Source organism: Aricia agestis, chromosome 21 (assembly GCF_905147365.1).
Source record: "Aricia agestis chromosome 21, ilAriAges1.1, whole genome shotgun sequence".
In the NCBI taxonomy this organism is placed as follows: Eukaryota; Metazoa; Arthropoda; class Insecta; order Lepidoptera; family Lycaenidae; genus Aricia; species Aricia agestis.
The window spans coordinates 3,366,113-3,386,450 of NC_056426.1; the positions used below are offsets into that span (position 1 = coordinate 3,366,113).

At 38.0% G+C, this 20,338-nt stretch overlaps 1 protein-coding gene across 2 annotated transcripts in view; it reads left to right on the plus strand.

Moving 5' to 3' along the window:
- Positions 1–20,338, plus strand: part of LOC121737646 (thyrotropin-releasing hormone receptor-like) — a 122,043-nt gene that overhangs the window by 67,047 nt on the left and 34,658 nt on the right. For both annotated transcript variants that reach the window (XM_042129305.1, XM_042129304.1), the window contains exon 2: positions 14,092–14,461. In XM_042129305.1, the coding sequence (XP_041985239.1) occupies positions 14,131–14,461 (331 nt within the window). In that variant the 5' untranslated portion in view covers positions 14,092–14,130. The remainder of the gene's footprint in view (positions 1–14,091; positions 14,462–20,338) is intronic.

Below are 20,338 nucleotides of genomic sequence, written 5' to 3' on the forward strand. Positions count from 1 at the left end.
TTGCGCTGTGTTTCGCCGAGTGAGTGAGTTTACTGGAGGCGCAATTCCCTTCCCTATCCTCCCCTATTCCCTTCCCTTCCCATCCCTACCCTCCCCTATTCCCTCTTAAAAGGCCGGCAACGCACCTGCAGCTCTTCTGATGCTGTGAATGTCCATGGGCGACGGAAGTTGCTTTCCATCAGGTGACCCGTTTGCTCGTTTGCCCCCTTCTTTCATAAAAAAAAAACATCTCCGATTATATTATTAGCATGTTAGCAACGTAGATTTAGCGATTTTAAGTTTAAGCCATATATTTTACTAGTGAAGTCGCGACAAAGAGCTAGTGGGTAAAAACGACCCCCATACTACTTCTGGCATTTAAAGGTTAATGACCAAGCAGCACTAAAAATAAAAACTCTAAAATTTTAATTAGAATTAATAAAAGCGGCCATTTTTGGCTTCATTGTTACTTTATTGGTAGTGAAATTTCAAAAAAACCCAACGGGAGAAATAAAAATAACCTTTAATATTGACGACCTCTGTGGCTCAGTGGTGAGCGCGTTGGTAGCTCAAGCCGGGGGTCGCGGGTTCAAATCCCGCCGACGGAACAAAAAGTTTTCAAAGTTCCTGGGTCATGGATGTGTATTAAATATGTGTATTATATAATAAAAATCTTAAATGTATGTATAGTATAAAAGTATTAAATATATTTCCGTTGTCTGGTACCCGTAACACAAGTCCTTCAGGTACTTAGCACGGGCCCAGACTGACGTGGTGTGAAGCGTCCATAGATATTATTATATTATTATTATTTAAAGGTATAAAATCTTCCTTTGTATTTTTAATCGACTTCCGAAAAAGAAGGAGGTTAAATTATGTTCGGCCGTGGATATAATATTTTATGAAACAACGTTTGCTTACAATCAGGTGTTCCGTTTACTCGTTTGTTCTCTAATTTTGTAAAATAAGTATATTGGATAAAAATACGTGAGGCACTAGAGGACTGACGCGGTAAACCTATTGCATAGCTTTTTTATCAACTTATGCAATTATAATTCGCATACGTCAAGGCGCACGCACACAAACACCGGGCTGAAATCTGGCAACATCACACCGACCGGCACAGTGGCAACGCCGCACCGCTGTGACGGTTGGAGTGGGGGGTGTTAGGTTATTTTCGTTACGGAATTACTTGGTTCGGTCGTCACGTTCAAAGCCTGCGATTATAGCTATCAATTAGCTTAAAAATAATATGTTAATAGAGAGAAAACAAGATAGAGAATAGAGATAGGTACCTTAATATAGATAGACCCCGTCTACACGTTTCCTTATCTTTTTATAAAATTCTCGTGTCACAATGTTAGTTACCGTACTCCTCCGAAACGGATTTACTGATTTTTACCAAATTTTATATGCATATATTCAGTAGGTCTGAGAATCGGCTACTGGGTACTTTTTATATTGATAAGTGCATTTGTTGAATAAATAATAGTAAATTATTTCAACTCGAGACTGACGGCGACCATTGTTTGTGCGACGGGATAGCGATGGACGTTGCCATGGTGACATACTTATTTAGTCACTTTAATAAAATAATATGGGCGAAATACTTTATATTATGGCAAAACAACGTTTGCTGGGACAGCTAGTATTATATATTTAGTCAATCATGTGCCAACATGGACATTATGTAACAATGTTTTGTGTGGATATTAGTTTTAGAAACCGCAATATTGCCTTTATATCCCTTTAACCACACAATATATCTTCGACAACAATACATTTTCTATCCCTTCAGATCCACTTGCACAGATAGGGGTTAAAGTTAACTCTGGATTTAATATGATTTTTAACCCACGAAAACAGAGATTTAGGGGCTGTTTTTACCACTTACTGATAAAGTGCCTAATAGGGTATCCACAACTTTTTTGACAGATTCTCCATACTCTATCTGTCAAGTTAAGTAGTGTAAGCTTATCCGGGACTTATCAGGAAGTGGTAAAACAGGTCCTTAATGAAAGTGTTGTCTGTATCTCTGTCTGTCTTTCTGTGTGTGTGTCTGTCCAGTGTACGTTGTCCAGCATCTAAGCGAAGTTGCCTATTTTGGTCTTTTTTTGCTAGAAAGTTAGTGTGATCAAGAGTGTTCTTAGCCATAATTAATAAAATTTTTTTAATGAAATAAGGGGGCAAACGAGCAAACGGGTCACCTGATGCAAAGCAACTTCCGTCGCCCATGGACACTCGCAGCATCAGAAGAGCTGCAGGTGCGTTGCCGGCCTTTGAAGAGGGAATAAGGTGGTAGGGTAGGGATGGGAAGGGAAGGGAATAGGGGAGGGTAGGAAAGGGAATAGGGTAGGGGATTGGGCCTCCGGTAAACTCACTCACTCGGCGAAACACAGCGCAAGCGCTGTTTCACGCCGGTTTTCTGTGAGAATGTGGTATTTCGCCGGTCGAGCCGACCCATTCGTGCCGAAGCATGGCTCTCCCACGTGTAAGTGGATTAAGTGGCTAAATACCTAATAATGTTCGTTTTTTGCATAGATGGAGGATATAGAACCGGCCCCCGTATGACGTATCTTGCGAGATCAATGCGATTGCAATTATTGCGCGATAATTGCTCCAAAATAGCAATTTCGTATCACGTATCAGGCAAAACAATACGATTGCAATCAATCACTATAGACACCATTGTTTGTGACATTCATGACACCCAGCAATCGCTCGCGCGATTATTGCTAGTGGATTGTTGATCTCTATTTTGAACCGACTTCCAAAAAACGAGGAGGTTATACAGGGTGTAACAAAAATAAGTGATAATACTTTAGGGTGTGTATGTGTTCCTTGTAGAGAGTTCACTGTGAAAGTAGCAGTGCTGAAAGACGAAAAAAAAATTTCACTTTTGTATGGGCAACGGCCCGAGCGTCACGAGTTTCCCCATACAAAAGTGAAAAAAATTGTTGGTCTTTCAGCGCTGCTACTTTCACAGTGGACTCTCTACAAGGAACACGTACACACCCCAAAGTATTATCACTTATTTTTGTTACACCCTGTATGTTCGGCTGTGGATATTTTTACGTGATAAGGTAGCGGGAAAATCATTTGAAATAAAAAAGTGTGAATTTTACGTATAGCCCACAGACATATATCAAGATAAATACCGCATGTCGTTCCATTTGCATGAAAACGAGCGTGTCACTTTTTTACTACCTACTGTGACGTACCGATAATAAGAATCGTGTCCAAGATGGCCAACGTTTCTATTTGAATTTTTACAGCTCAATACGGCACTTTTAGGCATTTAGACATTTTTAAAATTTCGATTCTTATAGCAAACTAAAGAACAGACTTTCGAAAGACGAGTGTTGCTCGTCGTTTGGGAACGCGATATGGCACGCGAAGTATATAGGTACACATGCGGTATCTATCTTTATATAATATGTCTGTGGTATAGCTAGATATATTAGTCAGATGATAAAGTTAGTAAGTTTCAAGGATCGTTGGAATATAAGGAAAACAATAAGTGATTGCCCCTATGTTATCGGATTGTTTACTGTATGTCAGTCAGTAAGTAGTAGCGTCCTCTTTTTTTTTTTTTTTTTTTTAAACGGGCTTTGGCCCACCACACATTCCCACCACTGTATCTCCTGTGTCGCCAGGATCGACAGCGGCATCCAACCACGAAAACCCTTTGATATGATCTCAGGGAGCCCGAGGGACATGCTAAAGCTGTCTTGGGACCCGCAACGAAATTAATCAGAAGAAAATAGGAGGAGTAGGAAGAATTCCAGATTCCTAGTAGCGTCCTCTGCTCCTATCTTTGTGTAATATTCCTTATCTCTACAGATTAATTTTTCTTAGCCATTCATTAATTTTTGTACATGATAATTATAAACCTACATACAAAAATATTAACCATCCACCTTTCCGAATTTTCGAGTAGTACTTTAGTATTTCGTGCACAGTGCGTCTATAGTACTCTTATGTCGGGAGTTGTTTAGCAACTTATCTCTATTTTTAACCGACTTAAAAAAGGAAATTATTTTTTTAACTTCGCCTTTTTCATAATCAAACAAGGACTTCCAAACTCAGGATATGTGGTAAGCCAATTTGACAGAAATCTTCATACATGGAAAATTAATGCCATAGAGCTATGTAGCTTTAAATTTCAAAATGGCCCCAAAAACAGCATAATGGCCTCATTTTTTGGCCACGTTTTACACATTGCAAATTTCCAGTTTTCCATTTTGTTGTATAGACTTTAAACATTTTTATCGAAAAACCAGATTAACATCTGACCATCTATTAGTTTTATATTCTACGGGACAAAAAGATCCCATCGGTTGAACTAGTGTTATTAGCAGTTACTTTTTATAGTTTTTAAGGATCGGTTACATTAGTTCAACTTGCAGGACTTGCTTATGTAAATATTAAAGCCTGGTTGGCCAATGATGGACAAATATTGTCGATTATTAACTTAAAGACGACGTCAATGGTGTATAACTACCTCAAAATCTAGTACTTGAGTGGAAAGCAATTGTAAAAGATGTCCGCCAGTTGGAGACGAGATTCCTTCAGTTACCCCGAATAAAATAAAATATAATAAAAAAAACTTGAGAGGTGTCAAGGGACACCCGAATGGAACTAAGTTATTTCTTATGTTCAAAAAACCTGTATACACATACACTCAAAAAAATATTTAAAAAACGCCATCTATTGACGCCCAGGAATACTAACAACGCGCCGCTGTACTTTATTCTCAAAAAAGTTGACGCACAGGAATACTAGCAACGCCCTCTGCTCCTACCATGCAGTTACTAATAAAAACGTGTCGTTACAACTTTTTCAGGCTAGCCTAATGCGCAATGTGCGATAAGGTACTACGTTCCGAATATATCTTTATACTTCATCGAAGGTTAGGTACCTTCAGAACTGAGTACCTCCTAAAGTAACCGCGACCGAAACTCCATAGTTGATGGTCGTTTTTTCCCTTTATAGGGGTCAAATACAGAAAAACTTTCAGCTTTTATAAAATGACGAATTCTGGCTATCGCTGACTCTTAGTGTCTAAACACACTAGGTTGAACTTCCGCGGCGGAAATTCCGCATGATTGCGTCAGCAAAGTCAAACGCATACAATATAACGCGACGTAATTTCGGCATGGTGTCATTGGTAATTAAAATACATTGCAGGCGGAATCATGCGGAAATTCCGCCGCGGAACTTCGGCATGGTGTGTTTAGATACTTACATAGTAATAACGTATTGTAGTTTATGAATTAGAAAATTTATATGTATAGATAATCAGGGCGAGCGAATATTATATCCAACAACCTGTACACTTTGTGGTACGCTTTATGGAAAAACTATAACGCCTATTGATTTGTGCTCATATAGTAATTTCTATTTATATGTAAATGTGTTATCATCACTCATCAGTCAGTCAAGGTGTGACGACGCGAGCTCTCTCAAAGCTCGGCTTTTAGCACAGACATAGATCAAGATAGATACCGCATGAAAATGTACTTCACGTGCCAATTGCCATGTCGCGGTCCCAAACGACGAGCAATGCTCGTCTTTCGAAAGTCTGTTCTTTAGTCTGCTATCGGAATTGGACGTCAATCGGAATTTTAAAAATGCCTAAATGCCTAAAAGTGCCGTATTGAGGTGTATAAATTCAAATAGAAACGTTGGCCTAGATAATGGGCACGCTACGTCACAGGTAGTAAAAAAGTGACACGCTCGTTTTCATACAAATGGGGCGCTATGAGGTATCTATCTTGATCTATGTCTGTGGCTTTTAGCTAGTAAATTACTATAGAATATAGCCTGTGTACAGTGTAGCGTTCCCTAACTTTCGGCCGCTGATTAACCGACTTCCAAAAATTCCGGTTCTATGTTCGGCTGTGGATGTATTTAGTATGAACGCGGCCTAATAGTGCCAAATATACGCGGCTAAAGGCTTTTCCTCATTCATAATTTATGGTCCGTAACATACAAAATATATGTTTAACATATCAATATGGAGTCGCAATGATTTATATATACCTAATGTACCGTAACGCATATGCTTACTATGTTTATCATAAAAGTTTTGGCCCCAATGCAACAACAAGTTAAGTTCGCAGTGAGTCTATTCTCAAATTGCAGAGATGTGTCCGTAACGGTCATTGACCCCCTGTAAAAAACACATATTTCATCATTTGACGTTTTCATATACAAACCGCAATTGACAATGAAGTGACAGATGTTTATAGTCTTTAAGCTCTGGTTTCTTCCAAAAGCGGCGCCGCGCCGTCATGCAGCGGCCGCAATACAGCGGTGAATGACGTCACTAGAACGTTGTCTATGTAAGTAATATGGCGCGGTTTCCTAGAGAACGGTAATTGACACCTTTCTCTGGGTAACCGCGCCATACCGCCCACATGGACAACGCTCTAGTGACGTCATTCACCGCTGCATCACGGCCTCCACACGGCACCACTCTTGGAGGAAACCAGAGCTTTAGGGCGATATCGTATTTTGCATACTCGATGTGAACTGAGTAATTACGCAGTATAATATGACTTCGAACTCATAAATAGTTGAAGATAATTTATCGTACTGAGTTAACAGAGGTTTTCCGATGAATCTATATTAATAGTAGTTAATTTATTTTTCTTAAGTTATATAATACAGTGCGAGCATTTTTCACATAGCTGCTAGACTAGGAGGGTCAATGACCGCTGGTGCCACCTTAAATTATTTTGACTATAGATTCATTGAACGAAATCATTTTGATGATTCTGATGTTGATAATAGAATTAGTTACTTCTAATTAATTCAGTTTTTTTTAAAGACGGAACGTTTTTTTTCTTATACTTACTATCAAGACAATCTTGTTCATTGATATAATTTTATTTAAACTTCTTTAACATTATTAAAACGCCAAGCAAAACTCTCGGTACTATTTTTAAAACAAAATGTACTAAAAATGGATATGATTCACTTTGAAAAGCCCTGATTTGAAACACCTGTCCATTAGGCGCTAGGTAAAAAAATAGGTAATGCCAAAGTATTTTAATGTACGTAAACTAAACATAGTGGTCAGCTGACTTTGAGACATGATGTGGAATTTTACAGCGATTGAAAGATTAAAATCTACACAAGAAGACGACACGTTACTTTTTAACCGACTGCCAAAAGAGAGGATACTTCTACAAGATGTTAGTGTAAACACCGTTATCCTTGAAACCATCAAATGAGCAAGTCAGAATGAACAACTCTTTCTATGAGAACAATGCTGGGAACTCAAAAAAATCCGTCTTCATACCCATACAAATTGCCGATCCGGGCATCCGTATGGGTATGAAGACGGCATTTTTTTGTTTTGCAGCATTGTTCTCATAGAAAAAGTTGTTCATTTTGACGGGCTCATATTTTGATGGTTTCAAGGATAACGGTGTTTACACTAACACACTGTATATTCTATTGCATACAGGGTCACGTAACAAAGTGATAATATTTAAGGTTCCCCTGTATAAAATTCACTGTCAAAGTAGCAGCGTTATAAGAGTAGCAATTTTTACTTTTATATGGGAAAATTCATTACACACGGCCGCTTGGCCATATAAATGACCGAAAAATAGCTCTTTCAGAGCTGCTATTTTCACAGTGAACTTAATATAAGAGACAATAATATATACACACCCTAAAATATTATATACAGTTATATACACACCCTAATATTTATCACATTGTTTTGTTACCACCTGTATATTTTCTATAGTTCGAATTACCAGAAGTACAGCGGGGCTAAAATGGTCACATTTAGCAATTCCTCTCAATCAATTCAGCAAATGAATTGTCAAAACTGTCAAACTGACAAATGTCAAATCAGTACAAAAATACAGAAATGAATTGCAAGCAGAGTTGCATTTAGCGATTTTAGAAAAATGAATCATATTATGATTCATGTCATGATTCTTCAAAGCGACCATTTTAGCCCCGCAGTGCTGCGCACTACACACGGCGTCGCTCTTGTAATTTTAATCTTTTTTGTGGTACTTTTTAAGTTTTATTTTAAACCTAAAAAACGCATTTTACTATTAAAATGCTATTTATAGTAAAAAGAAATGTCAAGACAAGAATTATATATTTTAAGAAATATGTAAGAATATGTAATAAAATTAACAGACGGAAAATAGAGAAATAACAAAAATATAAAAAAGAAATTTAATAATATAATAATAATAAATATGTCAGATCAGGTGAATTTGATGGTCCTGAATCGTTGGCCGACATTGCTTATGGGCGATGGAACGAGCAGCAAGGAGTGAATTTATAACGAAGAACTGATTTAAGCGTTTATTAGGAAAATTAATAACAAAAATCAGAATATCACTCTTCACTATATTGAAATCACTCACTATAATAATTAATCACTTTTTAAGTACACTAGGTAGAGTCACTGATTATAACGAAACGTTAGACAGTTTCTAGACTTGTGTTCCGCACAACGACTGGTAGAGAAGTGGTTGCTCGTCGTCAGACGCCAAGCTCGTCCCCTTCCACCACCCCACCATGTCGATTGCACGAACTTCAGACTAGACTCCGTCGAAACGCCATATTGTGACGTTTGCGTTTCGTCAAATAACTTCCGTACTATTGACTTATCCGACACGGCCATCCTGCGAGTCACACGTCTCTGTGTGATATCCTGTAACAAATTTTATGACACAGTATCATGTTGTTCGGTCATTCCTGACCTCTATTAAAGAAAAAGAAAATCATTTTTACTCTTTGAATCTTTAATTCAAACAAAAATAATTTAATACTACTCAGTACTCACTAATTAATTAAAATCACTTATAACAGTCACTGAAAATAATCACTAAGTCTTAAGTAATTTTAATATCCACTTACATAATCATTACAGAGTATCAACTGACAATTTTGCTATCACTTATGATGAAAATAATCATTCCAGTTGTCTCAAAAGACTCGCAAAGAAAATAACGTACGCTACACAATTAAGTCTTACAATAATTGATATCTCTCAACACAGCACTGTGGTCTGCGACCACATCTCATATTAGCCTAGGGCTCCCTGGTTTCCAATGAAACCCGATCTCCACCAGAGTTGACTGCTTACCGCGTGCTCACGGACAACTCAAAGTTGACACCGATTTCTATCGAGCTACGGCTACACGACAATCTCTGGTACAGTCTCATCAATTTGTAAACTTAATTAGTATCCACGTCATCATTACTATTTAGTTCCTCAAAATCGTCAGTTATACTCTGATTTTCGGGCATTCTGCGTAATCTATCATGAGCGTACTTATATTTTCGGTTCGAATTCAGTGCCTTTAATGTATAGCGATCTCCTTCCAAAACTTCTACCACTTCAAATGGGCCCTTAAACTTGGGGTCCAGTTTTGTTTGATTACGTTCTTCGTTCATAATAAGCACAAAGTCACCTACATTAAACTTTTTAATTTTTGCCTTATTTTTATCAAACCTACCTTTGTCATAGGACGCGGCTCTGTCAATATTTCGCACAGCATCTTCCCTCACAGTATTTAAATCAACTATGATCTCATCATCATCATCATATACCATCAGAGATAAAGGACGCGCTACCTTCCCAATTAATAGTTCTAGAGGGCTCGATCTTGTCGTTTTATTTATCGTGCAATTGATAGAAAGCTGAACTTCACCAAGAGAATCCTGCCATGACCGATTTTTAGTCTCTACCGTTGTTAACATCGATTTTAATACAGACATTACGCGCTCTACCTGTCCGTTTGCACGAGATGAACCAGTTGCTATCAAATGTAAATTAATGTTACTCGAGTCACAAAATTCTTTAAATTCTTTGCTCGCAAAGCATCGGCCTTGGTCTGCTATTATTCGCGTAGGAGTTCCAAATAATGCAACACTATCTTTTACGGCCCTAATACTACTCTTCGAATCAATATTTGTAGCATGAAACAATAAAACGTATTTTGTGAAGGCATCAATTAATACGAAAACATATTCTTTTGAGTCATTTCTTCCGCTCAGCTTACCAGTTGCGTCTATATGTACTGTGTGCCAAGGCGAGGACACTTTCGGTATTGGATGTAACTCCGCTTGGACCTTACCGGAATGTGATTTAGAGACTTTACAGGTAATACAGTTATCTATGAACTTTTTAACGTAACGCGACATACCTTCAAACCAATAAAAATCATAAAGTTTTTCTAATGTCTTGTCATAGCCGAGATGAACTAGTGATTCATGTACGTTACTAACTACCGACCATCGCAATGCCCTGGGCAATATAGGCAAACATTTAGTGCGTCCGTTACGTTGAATTTTTCGGTTAAGTATACCCTTACGTATTTCATATGATTTAGCAATATCAACATCTAGCTGTCCGTTATTTAAGTCAGACAAAAGTTTTGATATTTCGGTATCACGTTTTTGTTCAGCTAGTAACCAATCTCCTGTCAATTCGGTTAAATTTACAATTTTATGAGGGACTTCATTCGACTTATTATTATTTTGTGAAATATCAACTGGCGGAAGATGATTACGCGATAAAAAGTCGGCATGTGCCAAATCTTTACCTTTATTATAAACGATGTCAAAATCGAAACTTTGTAAATAGGCCCACCACCTATGGACTCGCGGTGTCAAATCAATTTTCTTACGAGATGATTTTAATGAGTTACAATCAGTTATAACCGTAAATTTGTTTCCATGTAAATACTGTCGAAAATGTTTTATTGCATTTACAACAGCTAAAGTTTCGAGTTCGTAACTATGATACCGCGTCTCCGCAGGGGAGGTTCTTTTACTGAAATATGCAACCACTCTACGTTTACCGTCTACAACGTTAAATAAAATTGCTCCATATCCGTCCGAGCTCGCGTCGGTGTGTAGCTCTATAGGATAACCGGGATCAAAAATCATTAAAACCGGCTCTTTCGTAAGAATAGAAATAACATTTTGTCTAATATCTTCATGTCGCTTTTGCCAATTAAATGTTACTTTATTACACGTCATTCTATAAAGAGGTCCCATAATACGAGAAAAATTTGGTACAAATTGTCTAAAATATGTAGCTAACCCAATAAATTGCCTCAACTGAGTTGCCGTAGTCGGCGGTGGCAGCTCGGATAGTGCTTCTACTTTTCTGCGATTAGGCCTAATCTCGCCCTCTCTAATTTCATATCCTAAAAATTCAAGTTCAGTTTTCATAAAGGAACACTTTTTCAAATTCAATGAGAACCCTGCTTTGGTTAAAACTTCTAAAACTAAATTAAGTCTTTCGATACCCTGGCTTACTGTCTCTGATATTATCAAAACATCGTCAACATAAATTATAACGAAGGTATTAGCTAATTCACCGAGGGCTTTTACAATAGATCGCTGAAAAACCGATATTGCATTTCTGAGTCCGAACGGCATAGCTAAATATTCGTACTGACCATCCGGCGTTACAAAAGCCGTACGCTGTATAGACTCCTCAGATTTAATTGGTATTAAATGAAAGCCTGACGCACAATCCAATTTACTGAAGAAACGCGCACCATTTAAACGTGATATTTGGTCAGAAATAAGCGGTAACGGATATCGGTCCGGAACGGTGTTGCTGTTAAGTTCTCGGTAGTCGATACACATTCTATCTGATCCGTCCCGTTTCTTAACTAAGAGTGCAGGACTCGCAAATGGTGAATCACTTGGCCGAATAATATTAGCTTTCAATAACTCACTAACCTTCTCACGCATTATCCTTCGTTCTTCTGCACTTAATCGGTACGGTCTTCGTTGCACAGTTTTATGGGGGTCTACTAAACGAATCACTAATTCACCCGTCGTAACTCGCGTTTGAGGCATACCGGTTATAAAATAACTAGCGTACTTATTTAGAACAGAGACTATTTCGAGTTTTTGTTCGATTGAAACATCGGTAATTATATCACTGAAATCGTTACGCGGGGACTGTTTACTATTATTGACACAAAGAACGTCCGATACATTATCATTATTTACGTGGGTACTTTTAAAAATTCTGAATTGAGTCGCTGTCATGCAGGCACTGAATCCGTGAACTAATATTTCTCGACCAATTATGATATCGCTACGTAAATAAAGGTCTGGCAAAACATGTAACAAAATTTCAATAAAATTATTTTCAATTTCTACAACACAAGATATCTGAATAGTACTTAATACAGCTGACTGGCTTATTCCTTTTAAAGTAATAATGTTTTGAATACGTTTACCACTAAACTTCGACGAAATACTTTCTTTAATTAACGAACATTCTGATCCTGAGTCATAATGGAATATGAAAAACTGACCTTGATGTTTTAGTGTTCCGGTTGGAGGGTCAACTACACATACGTCGACACGTCGTTCGCTGCTTTGCACTTCGGAGCCTCCTCCATCAGGGCAGCGTACTGAGATGTGTCCCGGTTTTCCACATTTGAAGCAGACGATCTTCGAGCTGGTAGACTGCGCCTGCTGGTTCGGTCTTGTAACTTGCTGAGAAGTCTGTGCCTTCATATTTCCTTTACCATTCTTTAGTCTCAGTGAGCAGTTCACCAATTTATGTCCAATCTTGCCACAATGAAAACATTTAACGGCTGACGAACTTAATTTGACACGTTTTGTCTCGAACGTTTTCTGCTCTGGGGCGGAAGTATTTGACTTGCGTTTTAGGTAGGAGAACGCTTGGAGTTCCTGCTGCAATTTCTGTCGAGTATTTATGTCCGAAGTAAATGCCAATCTCTGTAATCTCGCGTCAAATTGTGAGATGTGTGCGAGCGTTGTCGACACAATTATTTGCTCTACGGTCGAATTTTTCCAGCGGTTGTAAAGTGACGTCATGACTCTACTTCCGTATGCCGCTAAGGTCTCATTTTCTTTAGGTTTGTCATTGCTGAGATTAATAAGAGTACCCGCGACAGTCTCTGTTATCATAAATCGTGCAGTAAACAAATCTTTGAACTCCGCCCATGTCATTCCTGGATAAGATACCTGAGAAAGCCACGTTGATGCTGATCCCTTGAGTGCCTTACTCAGAGTGACGATCAATTGGCCGCCTTCCATAGGAACGTCCGCAAAACACATATCTGAAGTAGAACACCACGATTGAGCGTCTGCGTCAGACTTATCTGGATCGAACTCCGGCAGATTCATATGCTCTGTTGATCGTTGTGGCTGCTTGAGAGCCTCAATCAAGGCCTTCATATTCGAATTTTGCATTTCGAATAACGCCTTCCAATTATTTTCGTTTTCTTTATTACTTGCTTGCTCGGATCCCACTTCTGATGTCAGATCAGGTGAATTTGATGGTCCTGAATCGTTGGCCGACATTGCTTATGGGCGATGGAACGAGCAGCAAGGAGTGAATTTATAACGAAGAACTGATTTAAGCGTTTATTAGGAAAATTAATAACAAAAATCAGAATATCACTCTTCACTATATTGAAATCACTCACTATAATAATTAATCACTTTTTAAGTACACTAGGTAGAGTCACTGATTATAATGAAACGTTAGACAGTTTCTAGACTTGTGTTCCGCACAACGACTGGTAGAGAAGTGGTTGCTCGTCGTCAGACGCCAAGCTCGTCCCCTTCCACCACCCCACCATGTCGATTGCACGAACTTCAGACTAGACTCCGTCGAAACGCCATATTGTGACGTTTGCGTTTCGTCAAATAACTTCCGTACTATTGACTTATCCGACAAATATATGTAATAAATAATTATAAAAATAATAAATGTCACTAAAAAGAAGTAATAAATGCAAGTATAAATAAATGTAAAAGAATAAATGTTATTAAATGTCATGTCATTATAACTGTAAGTGAATTAGAAACTGTATAACTGAGATGTAAGTTGATGTAAATATGAATAATGATTTAAATGTAAAGAAAATAACTCTCAGTAAATAATACTTAACCAAACTTTATAGTAACAATGTTAAAAAATAGCAAATAATTGTCCCTTCTTATGGAAGGAACAAGAGGTCCCAAGTGAGGGGCCGTATATAAAAAAAAAAAAAACCTAAAAAACGCTGCGGCTTATTGTAACTATAACCATCGATTATAACTAGTCCATTTTTGTTCCAGCCGCGGCCCCGAACGCCTCAAAGATGTGAAGTCGCACACATGATTTCGATAGCCAACCTCACCAAGAATGCCTCAAAACTGGATTTTGGCTACCAGAACATCTCCGAGAACTTCACGGAGTATGCGGCCATTCCGTATTACATAAAGGCCACTTCCATGACCTTTTGCATCGTGATCATGTGTCTTGGAGTCATTGGTAACGTCATGGTGCCTATAGTCATCCTCAAGACGAAGGATATGAGGAATTCCACCAACATCTTCCTGGTTAACTTGAGTATTGCTGATCTGATGGTGCTTCTGGTGTGCACTCCGACAGTGTTGGTGGAAGTGAACTCGAAGCCGGAGACGTGGGTGCTTGGGAAGGAGTTATGTGAGTACTACATCTTTTAACCGACTTCAAAAACAGGAGGTTATCAATTCGACGCGTATGTATGTATATTATGTTAGTCTACATCAGCGTCTAAACAAATGTGCCAAATTTCAAAAGTGTACTTATGTATGTATGTTTTTATGTTTGTGTTCGCATATCTCCGGAACTACAAGTCCGATTTGAGTAATTATTTTTTTTTGCTGTACGGTTTATGGTTCAACTTAAGAAATACTGCAAGTTTCATCAAAATTGGTTCAGTAGTTTTTGAGATCGGGAATTTTAATTCTCAATTACTAGTTTTTATTATTCGTAGTCAATTACGTAAAATTCAGCATTATCTTTTTAAAATACTATTATTCTACTTTTACTAAGTTCCAAATTAAAGTTGACATTTACGAGTTACACCATTGTGCGCATAAATTCGTTAATCGCGCGGAAACCGTACATTTTTTTGGGATAAAAAGTATCCTATGTCCTTTCCTGGGGCTCAAAGTATGTCCATACGAAATTTCATCAATAGACAGACATACTTTCGCATTTATTGGAACGAAGTTCCTTATCGCGCGTTGCGAATGGGGGCTAGACGGAAAAAGTTGGAACGATACTTTTTAGTACCAGCGAAGTAGGGACAGAGGGCGTTAATGTGGCGATGACGTCAAATGGCGGGAAATTAAAAATTCTACCATTCCTCTATAGCGGGAAATTTGATTTTTTTAGCTGGGTGGGGTGGCGGTACTCTTCTTTGTTTATTTTTTTGTTTTTTTTTTTTATAACTTCGTTCCATCCGGGTGTCCCTTGACACTTCTCAAGTTTTTTTAATATTAGTATGGAAGTATAGATATGAATTATAAAACTCCTTCACTGATCAAAAATGTATAATCATTATTATGGTAATTATTCACTTTATTACTTGAGTCGAAAATACTGACTTTGAAATATTTTCAAGTTCCTGACGAGACGAATTCTTTACAACTTTACTGTCTAACAAATCTTCAACTCTGAAATTCCTAAGTCAGCGAAAATAAATTTAATTAATTTAGGAAATCCATTATCGTTTTTACGATTGTCGAGTCGTTACTTGAAGATAAGTTATCTATTTCCTTTCATAAAAACATATTACCCTCCTTCGCGTACTCGGATAGAAACCGGTTTGTTATCTGCACACGTGAGAGGACTGACTCTCAAAACTCCTTTTGCATCCATTGATGATTTATACATCAGCAAATGACGCCCGAAACTCCGTTACACCAAAATACGTTTATCGCTTGCGAACCGTACGTTTTCCCGGAATGAAAAGTGTCATATGCCCTTTCCCGGGACTTAAGGTATGTCCATACTATTACTAAAGTATATATAATATACTATTACCTCTGCTATTACTAAGAAAAATCGGCATCGCATTTTAATTTTTAGGGTTCCGCACCCAAAGGGTAAAAACGGTACCCTATTACTAAGACTTCGTTGTCTGTCCGTCTGTCTGTCTGTCTGTCTGTCTCCAGGCTGTATCTCAAGAACCGTTATAGCTAGAGTTCTGAAATTTTCACAGATTGTGTATATCTGTTGCCACTATAACAACAAATACTGAAAACAAAATAAAATTAATATTTAAGTGGGCTCCCATACAACAAACATGATTTTTTTGGCCTTTTTTGCTCGATATCAATAATGACAATAGGCAGGCAGTTGAAATTTTCACAGAATCCTTAATTATATGTGTACTTTAATAATTAATAATAAATTAAAATACCCCCATACAAAACACAACTTTTGGACAATTTTTCTCTATAACGGTACGGAACCCTTCGTGCGCGAGTCCGACTCGCACTTGGCCGATTTTTATTATGAGTTTTGCCGCAGATGCGGATTCCCAAAATATGTGTGGGAGCCCTAAGCGCTCCTGATCACATTTGAAACTTTTATCTTTATTTTTCGTCTATCGGTAATGAAATCTTGAACTCTGTAATTAGTTGGGTAACTTTTTAACTTCCTTATTGACAGGTCTTGATGGTTTCTGATAATGTACTATCAGAGAAGTTGATTCCTAGACAGATGGCAGACCTAAGTAATTTGGTCGCGTTAAGTCAAACCCATCCTCCCATCCAGCTAACATTGAATTGACATAATTGGACCAAATGACGTAGGTCCGTCAACTGCCTAGGAATCAATTTCCTCGATGGTACATAGATCTTTGACCTTTGAAATTTTCTTTCAGAGAAAATCAACTTACACTTAATAAAGTGTAAGTTGATTTTCTCTTATACTAGATGACGCCCGCAAACCCTTTGCGCTACATTTCGTTTAAAGCCTCAGAATTCAGAGCAGTACATTTTTTCTCGATAAAAAGTATCATAATAATGTCTTTTTTCGGGACTCAAAGTATCACCTTTCAGCAAAATCGTTACAGCGGTTTGGACGTGAAGAGGTCAGCGGGGCTAAAATGGTTGCCTCGAAGAATCATGACATGAATCATAATATGATTCATTTTTCTAAAATTGCAAAATGCAACTCTGCTTGCAATTCATTTCTGTATTTTTGTACTGATTTGACATTTTGTCGGTTTGACAGTTTTGACAATTCATTTGCTGAATTGATTGAGAGAATTGCTAAATGTGACCATTTTAGCCCCGCAGAACTCAGACAGAATACATTTTTCGATTTATAATGTTAGTATGTCATATGGATTAGGTTTATGTCACGGGAGCCGTACATTTTGCCGTGTCTCTGAGACTAAAAACTTTTTAATTTAAGTAAGATTGAAGGAATTATTCGCATATGATCGACGTCGTGTGTACATGATATTTTAACGTTGTTAGTGGCGGCCGAAAAGGAAGATCTTCCGACCGAGCGAGATAGCATGCTCGGTTAGGCCGAAGCCCACTGACGTCATTTCAGTCGTTGTATATATCTTGCCGTTCTCCGAAACTTCGATAGCGCGATGCAGGAATGTTAGGCGAATTGTGGGTACCGCCACATCACTCCCCCCCGAAGACCTGTGGTATTCTTCGATGCGCTTGTGTTGTCAGGTGTGGGCCGAAGCTACGCGTGCAATGACCAGGAGAGGGACCCCGTGCTCTGCTTGTTGACCGGTCGTTGTAGCCTATGGCTGCCCCGTTCAAGCCAGACGCGGGTTCGACCGGCGCGGACCTCCAACGCGGCTTATGGTCGAGGCGGCCCGGTTATGCTTGATGTCTGCTGACGTGGTGCGGAGGGGCGGGGAGTGTTGATGATGATTGACGTCCAGAAGGATGCGTGTTCTTGTCGGTGGTCACTAATTTAACGTTGTTAGTGGCGGCCGAAAAGGAAGATCTTCCGACCGAGCGAGATAGGATGCTCGGTTAGGCCGAAGCCCACTGACGTAATTTCAGTCGTTGTATATATCTTTGCCGTTCTCCGAAACTTCGATAGCGCGATGCAGGAATGTTAGGCAAATTGTGGGTACCGCCACAATATAAACATCTTCGCAATCGTGGTTATTGGTTACCTATCATATGCCAACGTGACGAAGGGCCTTAAGGGAAGACTTTGTTAAAATGATTAATTTCTTGCATCTTGGGACATGCTAAAAAGTTTCACGAAAATGATAAATTTTCGTCACTTCGTCCCCTTACGCTGAAAATTTGAAAGATTTATTTTTTACCAAGGGACTAAAACAAGGTGTGAATTTTAAAAAAGATTGAAGTTTTACTCCCTAAGTGTAGATCTTTTTGATATTTGCAAAATGAAAACTCTACAACCAGGTAAAGTTGCAGTGATGTGACCTTAATAATTCGATTTCCGAATTAGTTTTCCGTATTCGGAAATCAAAATGCATGGACTTAAGACTAGGTTATTCCAAATTCACGTTTCTAGAATGAGTAATTTTTAAAGAAAGCGTCATTAAAAAAAAACTGAAAAATATATACATGTATAGATACATCTTTTAACTAGTGACTTTTATGGTTAGAAACACAATACAGATAATTTTACTGGATAAAAAAAAAATCCGAAACAACCTCGATTTTAAAAACATTTTCAGTTTTATAGGACTTACAGGGACTCAATCAAAAAATAATTTGGATAGTTCGATTACTATTAAAATTTTACAGGGAAATGTACGGATACATGTTTAGTTATACTATTTTTTATCTAAGTAAAAAGGTTTTTTTCTCCTATTTCGCCCTATCATAGACGCGGCGATCGTCGTAACCGCCACTGTACAAGGCGCGCTGATATGAATGTTATTTTAATGTCTTTTACGTCGGTATTCGCACTGACAGACAACGGCCTGCTAATTTAGGAATAACCTCCCCTTAAGAAAAGAGCGTATTCCCTCTTAAAAAGCAGGCAGCGCACCTGCAGCTCTGCTGATGTTGTGAGTGTTCATGGGCGACGGTAGTTGCTTTCCATCAGGTGACCCGCTTGGTCATTTACCCTTTTTTTTGAAAAAAATCAGTAGAAATTTCTTTTTTTCCGAACGGGACGAATTCCGCAAGTACGTTTCAAGTTTCAAGTCTAGTCCCGCGGAATTCCAAATCATAATTCCACATTAGGAAATTGAATACGGAAAACGTATGTATGCGGCCACTCTTAAAAATCGGTTGAGCGGTTGAGGCGTGAAGAGGTAATAGACAGACACACTTTTGGACAAATATAATATTAGTATGGATGCTTGTCGCGTAACTTCGAAGAGGGCTTTAGATTTTTAATATTTTAAAATTACCATGGGACTTGCTTAACGGGGTGTGAATTTTGCAAAATATTACACAAGCTACCCCCAAATTGGCGGCATAAAAATGGCCAAATTAAAATCTAACGAGGGACAGTTCGTATGCAAATCCACGCCATCTTAACCGCGGCTGTTTTGACAAAAATACCGCCATTTTATGTTAATAAGAAAAGATATTAGAGTCTTGTTGGTTAAGATTATCTGGACTGGATGTTGCAGGTGCGTTTTGACGTTTGAAGTACGTAACTCACTGTCCAAAGGTGGAGTTTTAAGTGCGTTCTCCGTTCGCTCGGAAAATGCAACGCATTCAAGCCAAGATGGTGCCGTGCCACAAAAAAAGTTATTCTCCTATTGCCACGTTTTTCATTAGGATCAGTTTACATTGCTTCGTGACAAGGCGATGGGATACATTTTAAAATGAACCATTCTAAACTGAACTTTATATTCTATACAAAAAAAATATCGCAACGTTTCGCGATGTTGCAATGTTAAGTTACCTTTATAGACATAACGTGTAAAGTTACTATAACATATTTTACCATACCATACCATAACATTACGTTTCTTGATGAGACGCAACGAGACGTGATAAGTAGCTATTCAAAATTAAACTTTATTTGATACATAAGAAGGTTCACATTTATTACAAGATTGTCGTCGCTCTATGTGCCAATAATGTAGCGAGATGCAGCTTAAAACTCCAACTTTTTATATAAAATCGTGCATTTTATGTTGGTAAAGTTCAATTTCGAATAGCTGTCTTAAAATGTAGAGTTCTGTTTGTGTGCGCTGACCCTAAACTACTTGACCACGATTTTGTTTGTTGTCTTCGATATTAGATGTCTGTTTGGCAACCGATTGCGGCAAAGATTAACTATTGATAAATACAGAGAAAGAGTTCTTTCGTTAAAATAGTATTGTACCTACGTGTATTTCGAGTCCAAATATAAATGAATATGTCATTTCCAGGAACTTATTTTTACAATCACTTTAGATTTTTTGTTGTGGTCAATACAAAATATTAAACGTAAAATTATATCATTTTACAAAAACTACATTTCGCGATATTATGAAACTCTGACAAGTTGGACCGGCACAATAAATATTAATATACAACAGAACTCTACAATCTTCAATTTCAAAACATTCAGTTTATTTTAAAAGTATAATAA